Source organism: Panicum virgatum, chromosome 4N (genome assembly GCF_016808335.1).
Source record: "Panicum virgatum strain AP13 chromosome 4N, P.virgatum_v5, whole genome shotgun sequence".
In the NCBI taxonomy this organism is placed as follows: Eukaryota; Viridiplantae; Streptophyta; class Magnoliopsida; order Poales; family Poaceae; genus Panicum; species Panicum virgatum.
Window position 1 is genome coordinate 39,608,771 of NC_053148.1, and position 14,830 is coordinate 39,623,600.

The 14,830-nt window shown below is 43.7% G+C and overlaps 1 protein-coding gene across 4 annotated transcripts; it reads right to left on the reverse strand.

The window, feature by feature from the left end:
- Positions 1-10,916: 10,916 nt before the first annotated feature.
- On the reverse strand, positions 10,917-14,446 carry LOC120671628 (pentatricopeptide repeat-containing protein At4g02750-like). 4 transcript variants are annotated; one of them, XR_005673732.1, is made up of 4 exons: positions 13,268-14,446; positions 12,902-13,127; positions 11,889-12,358; positions 10,917-11,637 (listed from the first exon to the last, which is right to left on the reverse strand). XR_005673732.1 is itself a non-coding variant. In XM_039952018.1 (4 exons), exons 1-3 carry the CDS (start codon positions 13,377-13,379, stop codon positions 12,187-12,189), a joined length of 510 nt encoding a protein of 169 aa, XP_039807952.1. In that variant the 5' UTR covers positions 13,380-14,446; the 3' UTR covers positions 10,924-11,637; positions 12,177-12,186. The 4 variants fall into 4 exon arrangements, 1 of the variants encoding a protein (XP_039807952.1); XM_039952018.1 differs by having other exon boundaries at positions 10,924-11,637; positions 12,177-12,358; XR_005673734.1 differs by having other exon boundaries at positions 10,929-11,637; positions 12,177-12,704; positions 12,902-14,446.
- Between the last annotated feature and the right edge of the window lie 384 nt (positions 14,447-14,830).

Below are 14,830 nucleotides of genomic sequence, written 5' to 3' on the forward strand. Positions count from 1 at the left end.
TAGCTTGTTCTTGTCAAATGTGACGTCCTTCAAGCCGGTGATCATCCCTCTCTTGTGGGCTTTCTTGAGGTTGCTCATGCCGATATGAGCAATTCTTCTATGCCAAAGCCACCCAAGAGACGACTTAGTGAAGAGGCATGTTATGGTGCTTGTTTGCTTTGAAGAGAAATCCACCAAGTAAATGTTGCCATGCCTAAACCCCGTGAATACCAATGACTTGTCTTCTTCATGAGTTACTATAACACCATTCTTGTCAAAAGTACACGTTAGTCCAAGATCACATAATTGAGCAATAGAAATAAGATTAAAACTAAGTGCTTCTACAAACAAGACATTAGAAATAGATAAATCTTTAGAGATAGCTATTCTACCCAAACCTAAGACTTTCCCCCTTGAGTTATCACCATAGGTGACATGTTCATGATCGCCGGGGTCTTCAAGAGAGGTGAACATGCTATCATTGCCGGTTATGTGTTGAGAGCAACTGCTATCAAGTACCCAATATTTCCACTGGCTTTGTAGTTCACCTACACACATGAGAATTCACTTTTGAGTTTTAGGAACCCAAACAAGCTTTGGGCCTTGCACATGTGTGACAAGAGCTTTTGGGACCCAAAGTTGCTTGGGGAGCTTCTTCTTTGACTCCTTAGTAATTTTGCCAATGAATTTGGCCTTCACCTTGCCCTTCACTTTACTCAAGAGAAAATGGTTATTTTGAAACATTGATGAGTAATTCTTTGGTAAAGTGGGAAGAGGACGTGATGGTAGGGTGCACTCCCTAGTGTGGTGCCCGGTGACTTGGCAATGTTGGCAATATGAACCAACTTCCTTGATGAAGCTAGTCTTGATCTCCGGAGAAGGAGTGGTGCCTTGATTTGGCTCCGGAAATGAACCAAGACCTCTCTTGCCATAGTCACGTGCATTGTTGAAGAGAATTTCTTTGTGGATGTATTCTCCTCTTGAGAGCTTCTCCACACTACTCTTGAGGCTTGCCACTTGATCCATCAATTCCTTTTCGCTAGAAGGAGCAAGCTTGGGCACAATATTAGTGGCATTTGTATTAATGAGTAGGTCATCACATGAAGTAGAAGCATTGACTTTTTCAATAGTTTCATTGACAAAGTTCTCAAGACTTGGGTCAATTGCTTCATAGGCAAATTCAAGTTCTTGATATTTGTGAGCCAACTCCCTATGCTCTTGTTTAAGCTTTTTGTGGCTCTCTTCAACTTGCTTAGCAAGTACAATTGACTCATTGTGTTTTTTGAGCAAGTCATTGTACTTGCCAAGCAAATCGGAGTGGGCAAGCTCTAACTTGGCATGAGTGCTCTCAAGAATCTTGACTTTGCCCTTTTCCCTCTTGATAACAGATGTATACTCATTAATGAGGTTAGTGAACTCATAAGGGTCAAGCTCTTCATCACTATCATTGTCACTATCCACCTCATATACCTTTGTTTTACTTTTTGCCATGAGGCACATGGGAGGTGGAGGTAGCGATGATTCTTCATTGGTGAGGGCAATGGTGATAATATCTTCTTCCTCATCACTTGACTCTTCGCTTGATGAGACATCGGTCACCCACTCTTGTTTTTCTACCAAGAAGGTTCTCTTGGTGTTGCCCTTTTTCTTCGGGAAGAGCTTGGTCTTCTTATCATGGCTCTTCTTCTTCCCAAATTTCTTGTTTTTGTTCTTCTTTTCATATTCATCATCATCGCTTGAATCATGACGATGCTTGCTCTTATTGTCCTTCTTTCTTTTGTCCGGTTTGGGGCAATTTGGAGCAATGTGACATTTTTCTCCACACTTGTAGCAATTTCTGTTCTTGACATCTCCCCATGGCCGGAACATTCTTCTTTTAGGGTCAAAGTTGAAACCCTTCTTGTTGATCTTGTCATTCAAGCGTGTGAACTTTCTCATCATGAGAGCAAGTTCTCCATCATCTTCTTCATTGGATGAGCTCTCATGATGATCTTCTTCTTCATTGCTTGAGCTTGATTCTTGCTTGACCATCTTGAGCTTGCGGTGCTTGTTTGCCTTGGTTTTGAGAGCAATTTACTTGCTTGTAGTTGGCTCTTCGGACATACCAAGGATACCCATTTCATGAGCGTGAATTTCGCCCACAAGCTCTCCTACTTCCATTGTATCAAGATTCTCTTTTTGAAGCATAGCATTGATGATGTTATACTTGGGCTTCGGTAGGAGCATGAGAATCTTGCGGTTGATGGAGCCACTGTCAATTTTAGAAACTTCAAGAGCATTAATGTCCTTGACAATGACATTTAAGCGAGAATACATATCATTGCAATTTTCATGAGCTAACATCTTAAACGAATCATATTTAGCTCTAAACAAGTGATACTTTTGCTCACGAACTTTTGTTCTTTCCAAATATCACTTACTAAGTCCATGCCATTTACTCTAGCAAATACTTCCTCACTAATGGCTTCGAAAATTGCAGTTCTCGCCTTTGCATTCCATTTTAATTGTTTCGTGGTGGGAGTTCCGGTGAACCCGGTCATAGTTGCCAACCACACTTCGGGGGCAATCGCATCAAGATATGCGGCCATGCGAACTTTCCAATAAGCAAAGTTCTTGCCCTCGAAGTGAGGCGGCGAACCACCCATCTTGGCCATAGCTCTAGGCGGTGAGCCTAATGATCCAAATGAGCAACGAGGCTCTGATACCAATTGTAAGGATCGATGGACCAAGAGGGGGGTGAATTGGGCCTTTTTCAAGTTTCTAAAATAAGGTAAAGCAACCTTAACCTATGCAATACTAGTAAGGCTCAATTCACCAACCGGCTAGCTAAGCAAACCACACAAGCTTACAAAGATACAACTAGATATGAAACTAAGCAAGGTAGAGCTAAGCTATGATCTCTAAGGTCAAGCACATGAATAATTGCATGAAACTAAGTGCTTGAAAATAAAGAGTGGGCAAGAGACAACCGGATTTTTTTTCCGTGGTGTCGATGTGTTGGCACACACCCCTAATCCACGTTGTGACACTCACTAAGAGTCTTGTCACCTCCCAAGTCACCGAGACGAGGGCGCTCACTAAGAGTCTCCGTTCACCATCCCGGCGTGGTGGAGCTCAAGCCACATACAAACTTCTTCGGGCTCCCACAATCGTTGGCAAGCTCCGAAAGAAACACCTTCAATCACCAAGATCGCCTAGGTGCTGCCAATCACCAAGAGTAACAAACTAGGGCCTTCACTTGAGCAAGAACCGATCACCAAGAACGGATGCACACAAGCTTCTCTCTACTCAAGTCCTTAGTCTTGCTTCTTGATTGATTGAATGAACAATATGTATGAATGATGAAGCTCAAGGTGGCTCTCAATAATGTATGAGTGTATGAATGTAGCCTGGTGTTAAGAGTGTGTAAAATGACCCATTGGAGGGGTATATATAGGCAGCTCACACAAATAGAGCCGTTGGAGAAAAGCTGCCAGAAAACTGCGTAGCGCCGGTTAATCCGACGATCCTCCAATAGCCAGCGTCGGTTTAACCGATGAATGTAAACTGCCCCTTCTGAAAATTAGCCGTTACAACTTGGGCAGATTAACCGACGTATCATCGGTTTAACCGGTGAGTGTAGTTGTCCACTGATCAACTGAAAAACCAAGTCTCTGGACAACTGCACCGACATTAACTCAAAACCATCGTCGGTTTAACCGGTGAGTACAACTTCAAAAATCCCCGGAAAAACCATCTCACTGGTCAATTGCACCGACGTCTCAATTCAAACAGCGTCGGTTTAACCGGTGTATAGAACTTGAAACACCCTGGAAAAACCAACTCTGGACTAATGCACCGACGTTAAATTCAAACACGTCGGTTTAACCGGTGTATTGACTTGTCCAGACTCTGCTAACTTCGTTTAACCGACGTATAGAAAAATGAAAGCGTCGGTTAAACCGGTGTTAAAGACTTTTTCTGATTTTGCCTTTTCTGATTTGAGTCTTGAATGAAATCCAAATATTCTTGAGATATAAGTTGAAACCACTTATTTGAACTTCTAGAAACCTGAGTGACCATAGTGTGCATCCATTTTTGATTGACCATGTCCATGCTCAAGTTCCTTGGCCTTAACCCCTCTTAATAGTGCGATCACTACAAAACTATAAAACCTATACTAACCTAAGTGTCCTTCTCATCCTTATGACACTTAGGACTAGAAAGATCCTTAGTCTTGACATATAATTGAGTTGAATACCGAGATCGCCTTTTTGAATAAAGAAATTGAGGGGCCTCTTTTGACATATGACCAAATGAGCGATAGTGATCTATTAAGCTGCACAAACTCATTAGTCACAATAATTGTTGTCATTAATCACCGAAACATACCTTGAGGGCCTAGATGCTTACAATCTCTCTCTTTTTGGTGATTGATGACAACACAATCATTAATAACGAGAGAGCGAGAAAGATAAAACATGATAAACACAAGCAAACTCGAAAAAAGAACCAAGGAGCTCAACGGCTCAAACGAAATCCATAGATATGTCTCAAACCACAGCATACTCAAGCGTCAAATGTACATATCCATGAATTAACAGCAAATGAGATATAAAAACATCAAGGTCCTGATAACTACGAGCTCTCTCTATCTCTACCCTCCCCCTGACTCCAACTCCCTCTCCCCCTTTGGCATCCAAGCACCAAAAAGGCGAGCTACTGGTCCGGCTGTCGCGGTACGGCGAGAAAGCGGTCCGGGTCATCGTCATGGTCGTCGTCGTCGGACGGTGAACCCTCGGTGACGGACGGGAGTTGCTGGTCAGAACTGCCTGCTGGATCTGAGCTGACTGGGGGTGTAGCTGTTGTCGAGGCTCTCGTGCTGGCACTGCCTGGAAGAGGGTCCGTAGAAGTGGTAACCGGCTCAGCAGAAGATGTGTCAACATCTGAAGTAGTAAGTGCTGAAGCTGCCGGCTGTGTCGACTGCTGAAGTAGAGACCCCTCTCCTCCTCCCCCTGAAAGTAGTGTCTGTGGTACGACGGGGAGGGCGACTGACTGCACTGCCGACGGTGAGTCCTGAAAGAGTGTAGTCGCTGGCAGTGGTGAGAAGAGTGGACGACCGACAGACCCAAGTAGTGCGGACATCGAGAACGTGGTCTCCGGTGTCGCTGAGGTAGCTGGAGGTGTAGTAGGGGCTGGAGCTGGAGTGACTGCAAGCTGAGGTGCTCCAACGCCCTGAAGGCCTGGCTGTCCTGGCTGCTGCGGGGCGAGTCCGGTGTGAGTGTAAAGCTGTGTAATCATCCCGAACATCGCCATCATGCCCTGCTGCATCTGCTGAAACTGAGCGTTTAACAACGTTTATAATTCTGAAACATTTTGACCTGTTTAACTACATCTATTCAGAACTTTTTTAAATGTTCTAATGTTCCAGTACACTCCTGAAATATTTTACAAACATATATGAAATGGTTTGGAAAATCTGAAATATTTTTCAAACAAACCCATTGTTCGCTTCAACGGTTGTTTAGCCGTTTACACACTGCACAGTGGTACACCGTTTGCATTTAATTGGTTATTTCAACTGTTTAAACGGTCGTGTTTCTTGTTTAAACATCTGTTTTACTCGGATAATGAGCTAAATGGCAGGTGACCGACTATTTACTGTTTAGCATTTAGAATAACACTGAACAAACTTGACATATTTTTTAATCATTCAAAACATTATAAAGAGTTTAACACTATTTATTGGGAAGTTTTCTTGTAAATATCTTTTTCAGCACAATTTAAGATATTTCCAAACTAATCTAAATGTTTCGGAACACTCTAAAATATTTTCAAACAAAGCTGTTGTTTTTAATAATTAGGGCATCAGCAATCAGTGGCGGAGCGGCGTGGAGGTCCAACTGGGACCTGCCCCCCCCCCCCCCCCCCCCCCCCCCGTCCCATCCAGGACACATTGAATGCCCGCTGTTCAGCTTCGTCCCACTGCAACATTTGCATCGCTGACTCCACTAGTAGAGAAGGCAGAGACCAGAGAGCACAGAGCTGGTTCTCGCGAACCACAGACGGGGACGGTTGACTTCACGGCTCGTTGCCAGCCCGATACGTGCAAGTGGGCGCTCCACGAGCCTCTTCCTCGGCGTAAAGGCTATCTGATTCTGTGATCACTGTAGCACTGCCCCATGGAATCATGCCGTGTTTGGTTGCGTTCTGTAAAGTTTTTGAAAAGACATCTTTCTATATTTAAAATACTAAACATAGACTAATTACAAAAATAATTACAGAACTCATCTGTAAATCGCGAGGTGAATCTAATGAGCCTAATTAATCCGACAATTAGAGGTTATTTACTGTAGCATTACTGTAGCAATTTAGCATCTAATTACAGCCTAATTAGGTTCATTAGATTCGTCTCGCCATTTACAGACAGCAGTCGCAATGCGTTTTTTATTTCGTCTAGATTTAAGTCTCCATGCAGGTGCCGGAAATTTTTTTGGAATTTTGGTTTTTGCAACCAAACACGGCCTCAATCACTGCGTTCGGCTGGTGGTTTAGCCTCCAGCGCTACAGTATTTCCCTCTCACATCCCTACAGTTCCAGCCACTAGCCAGGTAATAGTATTTTTCTCTCACAGCACTCCAGCTCCAGCCTGCCGAACGCAGTGAATGCTAGCTCCGCCACTGCCAGCAATGTATCTTCACAGACCAGTAAATAAGGTGGGTCCCTGTAAAAATAGATAGTTGTTGTTAAAAGTTTTACAATGGGTGTGTTTAGATCTCTCAGAACCCCCCCAAATCCAAACTTTCCATCACATCTCCATCACATCGAAACATTAAATATAGCAAATGACCCATGCATGGAGTACTAAATATAGGTAAATAAAAAAACTAATTGCATAGTTTTGATGTACGTTGCGAGACGAATCTTTTGAGCCTAATTAGGTCATGATAGGACAATATTTACCACAAATAAACGAAAAGTGCTACAATACGCTACAGTGTCCGATGCGACTTTTCGCATCCCTTTTCCCTCCATCTAAACACAGCCAATATCAACATGCAAAAGCAGGTAATAAGATGGGTCCCCTAGCAAATAAAAAATAAATTTGTCTGTTGCTTCATCCACATGATGTGTGGAGAGAAAGGGAATCAATAGAGAGAGAACCTTTGAATCTTTTATTGCTTACTGACAGGTAGTAAGACTACTACCTGGTAGTAGTTAATGCCAATGCCCACAATACTTGTTGGCAGCAGTAAGGTATTTTTATTCCTTCTTACTCACTTCCTACCCCCATTGCGGGTGCCTTTAAGAATATTATGAAGTGTTCTGAACTTTTTAAAATGTTTCCAAAACAATTGTGAAATATTTGTTAATCATTCGGAACATTATAAAGTGTTTAACAACAAATTATTAAGATTTTTTTGTGTCAAAAATTTCTCAGAACAATTTTTTGTGTAAACAATTTTATAGAACGTTCTGAGATACTCCCAAATAAATAAAAAATGTTTCGAAACACTCTAAAATGTTCCCAAACAAAGTCTTGAATGTTTTAGAACTAAAATGATTTCAAACAAATACAATGTGTTCAGAACTTTTGGAAATGTTCTAATGTTCTAGAAGAAATGTTTTGGAACATTCTAAAATGTTTTCCAAACAAATCTGAAAATCTTTTTAATCATTCAGAACACTATGAAGTGTTTAGCAGCATTTCTTGGGAACGTTTCGTGAATATTTTTTCCAGCACACTGTGAGATGTTTCCAGACTAATCTAAATGTTTCGGAACACTAAAATATTTCCGAACAAACCTGAATTGTTTTTAATCATTTCAACATTTATTTAGAATTTTTTGAAATGTTCTAATGTTCTAGTGCAATTCTGAAATATTTTCCAAACATATTTGAAATGTTTCTAAAATTTTAAAGTGTTTAACAACAGTTGTTCAGAACTTTTCGAAATGTTCTAATGTTTCAGTACAAATCTGAAATGTTTCGGAACAATCTGAAAAGTTTCAAACATTCAGAACCTTTCCAAATTATTTAATAATATTTTATTTTGAACTTTTCTTATACACACAAATATTTTTGGGAACACTGAAATGTTTTCGAACTAACCTGAAACATATCACTTTTGAAGCAAGTGTTCTTCGAACGATAGCTTAATGGGCCGGGCCCCAACTTCCGCTACCGCGCGGTGCGGGGCGCGCACCAGTCTTCTGCGACGTGATCACGTGGAGTCGCCGAAACTTGTGTCCAGCCAGCCTGTGACGAGCCATTAAAAGACAAAAGTGGTTTCCGGCCCATAAAAAGTGATTTCCGGCTCAAAGTTGCCGCTGGGTAACGGGATCCGTTAACCATATCCACACCCATAACAAACGGGTAGGGTATGGATGCACCCATCTCAAACGGGATGGGAATGGATATACCCATTCATCGGGAGGGTATGGGTAGGATATTACTGTAGACTAGTTGAATTCCGCACGCGTTACTGCAGAAATTTGAGGTTATAGTTAAGATCACATTTTGAGGTTATAGTTTTGGTAACATATTTGAAGATTAATGGAGAAAAATCTAAATAAAATATTCCTAAGGATATGTGTATATGAAGACAACAAATTAATTTTATGAATGATGAATTGTAGATGATTATATTCATTCTAATGGACATATGTATAATCTGTGAGTTTTGGAATACATGTGGCTTTAATAGAAAAGGAAAAAGACTCCCATCTCATAATACTTTATTTTATACTAGTGGTTATGCACGGGGCACGTGTTTGAAACTAATTCGATATCAACTCTCACTACTACAAAAATTATTTTCCGAGGCGGTCGAAAAGTATTTACTGAGGCGGGCAGGCACAACCGCCTCGGAGGAATCGTCACGGTTAATCGTGATTTAACCGAGGCGGTTTTCACGCCCGCTTTGGTAAATCAGAAAAAAATTAAAAAAAAGAGAAAAGCCCACTGAGCCCATCAGAGGCCCGGCGAGCCCATCGGCCGCCGCCGCATCCCGCTGCCGCCGCGTCCCGCCGCCGGATCCGGCCCCGCCGGCTCCGGATCCGGCCCCAGGAGGGCACGCCGCCGCCGGATCCCGCCGCCGGGAGGACGAAGGAGGGCCACCATCGCCCGGATCTGGCCCCGACGCCACCGGATCCGGCCCGCCGTCGCCTCAAGCCCGCTGCCAGTTCCGCTGCCTAGTCCGCCCGCCCCTTCGCCGTGCCCGCCGCCGCCGGGGGGCCGCGCGCCGCCTCACCGTGCCCCGCCGCCTCTGCCGGACCCCGCGCCGTCGGGACTCGAGAGAGGGAGGAGTGAGGAAGAGGAAGTGAAAGAGAGGGAGGTGCGCCACCGGGAGAGGAGCAGTGAAGGAGAGGGAGGAGTGAGGAGGAAAACCTAACTCATGTTTATATACGCGGAGCGTCATATCGGGCTGTGATGGGCCATCTGGGCTCCGTGTTGGGCCAGTATTATCTGAGGCGGACCTTATAGTGTGCCCGCCTCGGTTAATCGATTTCGCGAGGCGGTTTTGCAAACCGCCTCGGTTAATAAAAAATGACCGCCTTGGTTAATCGCAGGCATTAACCGAGGCGGTTTATTAACATGCCCGCCTCTGAGGCCTTTTCAAAGCGTCTCGGTTAATCAGTTTTTGTAGTAGTGTCTATAGAAGTACATAATATACTAGTGTAAGAGTTCTGTCAAGTGGACAGATCAAGAATATATATCACATATTGGTCAGCACCTAATGGACACATCAATAAAATAAAATTAACAATAATAATAGTTCAATGAAAATATTATATCAAATCCACCATAAGAACTTGTCTTAATTCATTATTGATTATTGATTGATACATGATTTTAAAATATGGCCTAATCGAAGCAACACCAGCATGCAAGACTCAAAAAAATGTAGCAACACCAGCATGCAACACCGTAAAAACTTGTCTTAATTCATTATTAATTAGAACATTACCTGCAAATGAAATGATGTGCTAGATTTTTACATTTCTACTCGTTTGACAAATAGTATGTACCCAAGTCAGTAAAATCAGAGTATGTACCGAATACACATTACACATATGATTAATGAAAATAATTTAAAAAACACATCTAAATAAGGCACCTCATGTTCTCATATTTAGGCGATAGGTTAGTGAAGCATAAAACTTCACCAAAATATTTGTTGTACAACATTCTGTTTAGTGGTTTTCATCATTGAGTGTTATTTATGAAATACACAGGACCAACACAAGTAATGCTAATTGTGTCAGGGATGTAATCTGGAACAAATTAAAGAAATATTGGTCTAATTAGAAACTTCAATTGCTGAAAATATAAATTAATCAACCAATGGTAGCATAATTGATGCTTGAAATCTTGCCAAGCATCAGAGCCAGGCATCACAAGGATAATTAGCTTCTCACCGTGGAAGGCTGCTTTTGACACCTCAAACATCTTTCATTCATATTACTGCAACTTTATGCAGTGAGTTCTATGTGCCATAAAAAACACATGTGAAGGGATAGTCAAACATGTGTGTTTCCTTTGTTCAGTCTCACCTCTAGGCCATCTACTACTTTAGATTAGATACGGATCCATGTATTTGGGATAATTAGAGCAACATAACAGTTAGTGCTGTAGGTAGATAACACCAAACTCCTAAAAATACTTTTCATTTCACTGACATTGCTAATAGAAACATATTGGTTATAGACAGGTGCATATATCCTGTGCGATAATGATATTCAGAAGAACCAAACCAGACTTGTAATCACTTTTAAAGTTCAGCCACATTGAACACAGAAGAACAAGGATTAAGCTTTCTAGTTGTGACTCAATATACCCAACACATAGGCAACATAATTTTTTGGTATATACTGGCCATCAACAAAAATATACGAAACATAGTTTTGAGACGGGTGAAAATATATAAAAATGAGTAATACTTTGTTTAGTAAATACTCACAAAAAATACTTGAACGGAACCCATGAAAATGCAGGAGCCTACTGAAAACCTTTTTCTAAAGGAGTTGATGCCCATCTTGCAGATATGGAAAATTGATTGGCACACTGACAAAGTAACAGTATATCAGAGAACTCTTTATCATCTGAAAATTCTTCTACTGTTCCTTTATCAAGAGAATGTGTATAAGGAAATAATTACATTTTCACAGTATGCATGTACACTTAATCTATCGATGAACTGTGAAAAGAACAACTGCAGTGATTAGTACAGATTTTGACTTTGATTCCCAAAAGGGCCAGCACAAAACGCAGAGTCTGATCCCAAATTGAGCTAACTGAGCAGCCATCACAACATTTTGCAACAGTCAACCTGATATGGATTTATAAGCCAAACAATATGCTCTTTCCTAGAAATAATTCAAACATCAGTAGCCGCAAGCTTCAGAGGGTGCTCTGTGCTAGCACAAACAGCACCACTGTTTGTGCGCTGCTCCGGCTCTTAAAAGTGTTGTTTTCTGATTGGAACTTTCTGAACATGCCACTCGAATCAGATCCCGACTCAACTCCATATCAGAGATGGCAACATACGCCTGTAAGATATGCTAATGCATACAAAGTTGTTTATGTTGGCAACAGTAGATATTTGCTTGACAAGAACTGATGATGAACACAAACCATTTATGAAAATTGGGATGCTTCTTATTCAGACCCTGTAAACTGAACAGCAAAGAAATTTCGTCAACGATGTAATTTTGATGCTTATCACAAGAGAATGAAAGAGTTGAACATCTCAAAATCTAACCATAAGTTAGAGAACTCTTTTATCATATGATGACAAATAAATTAAGGAATTTTAAAATCCTCTAGACTTTTATCTAAAAGAATGGAAGATATGCAAAATTAGCTAATTATACTTTTCAGTATGGAATATACTGTTATTCTATTGTCTGAAAAGAACCAGGACTTACAACAATAATGTGCCCATAGCATCTTCTAACAATTCCACAAAAGTCCCAGCACAGAGTGCATGTTTTGATAAAAACAATTGAGCAAACTGGGCAGACATAACCACAACCACTGCGTTCGGCTGGTCTCCAGCCCTCCAGCCACCAGCCAGGTAACAGTATTTTTCTCTCACACCACACCAGCTCCAGCCTCCAGCTCCAGCCTGCCGAACGCAGTGAACATCTCCCAACATGTTATTTGTAGTCACAGTACACCTTTTTGCAAACAATTCAAGGGCCAAACATTTGTACCTGCAAGGCTTCAGAGCAAGCTCTGTGGCAACACAAATAGCAGCATTATTTTCTTGCTTGTCCGCGCTCTACAAGGTGCCTGTTTTCTGATTGGAACCTTCTGACCTCTAGAAAATTCCTCTCCATTTGGTGCAAGTCCATACCATATCAGAGATGTCAACATAAGCCTGTTAGTGATTTTACTGCACATAGACCTGTATGTGTTAGGGACAGTGGATATTTACTTCGCAACCACACCAATAAAGATGAGTGATGTCAGTATGTGTACAGCTTTATGTGCCAGATTATCGGGACCATTTCTGTCATTTACAGCATTCAGCTAGCAATCTTACTAAACTGTCCAGTATACCTCCATCATCAAAACTACTAGCCATGTTCAGAAGCAATTGTATCACTGATTTGGACAGCAACAGGCCCTTTTTAACAATGCATCCTTGAATCACCTTTTGTACAGAAGCTGCAGTTTTAAGTTTTAACAGTGACGATCACTTCTAAATAGATTGTTGGACTGGATGCTGACTCTACTTCCTGCATCTTGCAATATAGATTCGATACCTCCTGATGCATGCAATTTTGGGATAATCCATTGATTAAAAGGCTCAGATTGGGGCGTGTTATAGTCAGAAGCATCAAGTTGGATAAGTTTAGAGCATCTTCAAACTGACATTTCTTATAAAAGGGTAAATTACTGAATCCGACTGCATTTGATCTAAAAGCTTTAGTACCTCAGAACTGACACGATAATGGACGCCAATGTCACACAATCAAACTTGAGATTAGTCTCCATCATTCTTCCACAAGTATCAAAAGCCTTGTCAATCTTCCCATCCTGAAAATACCTAGCAACCATCAAATTCCAATTGACAATATATCTCTCTTCCATCTGCTTAAACACTGCCCCTGGAGCCTCCACCAACCCAACTTTACAGTAGAAGTTGATCATTGAGCTACCTGCAAGACTGCAACCATATTCAGTGCACCCAACGATCAAAGTGTGAAACCAACGAAAGTAATTTTGCAGAACCAGCGAACCTGCAACCAGGACACGGCTAGATGAAGATGGATGGCGTCAGCCCTACATTAGGTCATACCTGGGGTGTGGAACAAAAGACGGATGTCAACGCGCAGCTCGCCGGTGACGAAGCTGCAGCAGCCGCTGCCGTGATGCCACTGGCGCTTCACGGCGACGTCTCCCTGCACCATTGTGCCCTATGTGATCCCGCAAATTGATAGCCGATCCCGTGCCCGCCATGGCTTCCACCACTAAGCGGCCGATCTAGCGCAAGGTGCAGCAATCACCACCGTGCTGCCCCAGGAGCTCGACGTCGATGTGTCGCCGGCGACAATGACGCCTAAGGAGTTCGACGGTCGACGAAGACACCTGTGAGGCGCAGGTGCCGCCGTCGCCGTGATGCCCAAGAGCTCGCTCGGGTCTACGAATGGAGGCGACGATCATCTCGGCGTTGAGGCGGCGTTGATGTCGCAATGACAGGATGAGGCGCGGCCGCCGCCGTCGCCGTGATGCCCAGGTGCGTCATTGCTTACCGCACGGACGGGAGTGATGCGGTGGAGTTGGTGAAGGCGGACGGGACGCGGCGGCGAGGGGCCGTGACGGTGGCGGGGCGTGGAGGCGAGCGGCCGCTGGCGTGGCGGCTAGGCGGCGAGGGCGGCCCGGGCGACCCCAGGATCTGGGCGAGAGAGGGGACGGCGGCACGGAGGGGATGCGATCTGGTCGAGAGAGAGAGAGAGGGATCGACGGCACACATACAGAGAGAGAAAGGGGTGCCGCCTCTCGCCAGCTGTCAACGCCTGCCACTGCTCCCCCGCGGGGGCCGCCCGGCGCTTCACCATGATGTGAGGTGAGGGGAAGGAATGGGTAGGGTACGTGGGAGAGGCCTGCGGCGCTGCGGTGGCGTTACAGCTATGGCGGCGACCCGCGACGTGCTGCACCTCCGCCCCTCTGCCGGTGCACGGCTCCCTGCGTCGGCCCGACCATCCGCCTCGCCACCGGTGTGCTGCTCCTCGCTTCGCCGACCGCGCGGGCACGGCCCTACCCTCCGTCCCTCACCGGTGTCCCTGCCCATCATCCCACCCCTCCTCCCCTCGTCCCCGCAGTGCAAATGGGAGGTGTAGGCGCGGATCCGGAGGAGAATGGAAGCGGTGGATTGCTCACCTTCCAAATTGAACGGACTAAATCGCTGATTTTGCGGAGAGAGGAGGCGAGGTCGGGCAGGTACACGGGCGGGGGTAAGCGCGACGTCTCCGTGAGAAAAAAAAAACAAACGATATTTGGCAGAAATATTCTCCTTCGTTCAGTTTTTTCGGTCCATCCTTTTCCTGTCAAACTTCCAACCTTACACGTGGGCCCATCTGTGAGGGGTAAGGAGCCTAAATCTAGGTAAGAAATGTTCTCAATTCTTTCATCTTTTATAATATAGATATAGTACTTAAATTGTCACATAATAACACTATCAGGATATGATTCTTGCCTGATTTCACCAGTTGATGGATCCCGTCACAGGCGATGACCAAGACCGTCGGCAGGCTCGGCCCCAGGTCACGCTATGTCAACACCATCTGGCCACCTGCCTCATGCTTGGCATGTCCAGTAATTTCCCACGCCCTCTGTTGCTCTGTCCCCATCAAAAAATCTA

Excerpts from the sequence above, each read along its gene's own strand:
- LOC120671628 (XM_039952018.1), bottom strand. The coding sequence starts at position 13,379 with ATGGTGCAGGGAGACGTCGCCGTGAAGCGCCAGTGGCATCACGGCAGC. Across the intron at positions 13,128-13,267 it reads TCTTTTGTTCCACACCCCAG|GTAGCTCAATGATCAACTTC; the intron begins GTATGACCTAAT and ends GCAGTCTTGCAG. Across the intron at positions 12,359-12,901 it reads ATTATCGTGTCAGTTCTGAG|TAAAATCACTAACAGGCTTA; the intron begins GTACTAAAGCTT and ends GTCTATGTGCAG.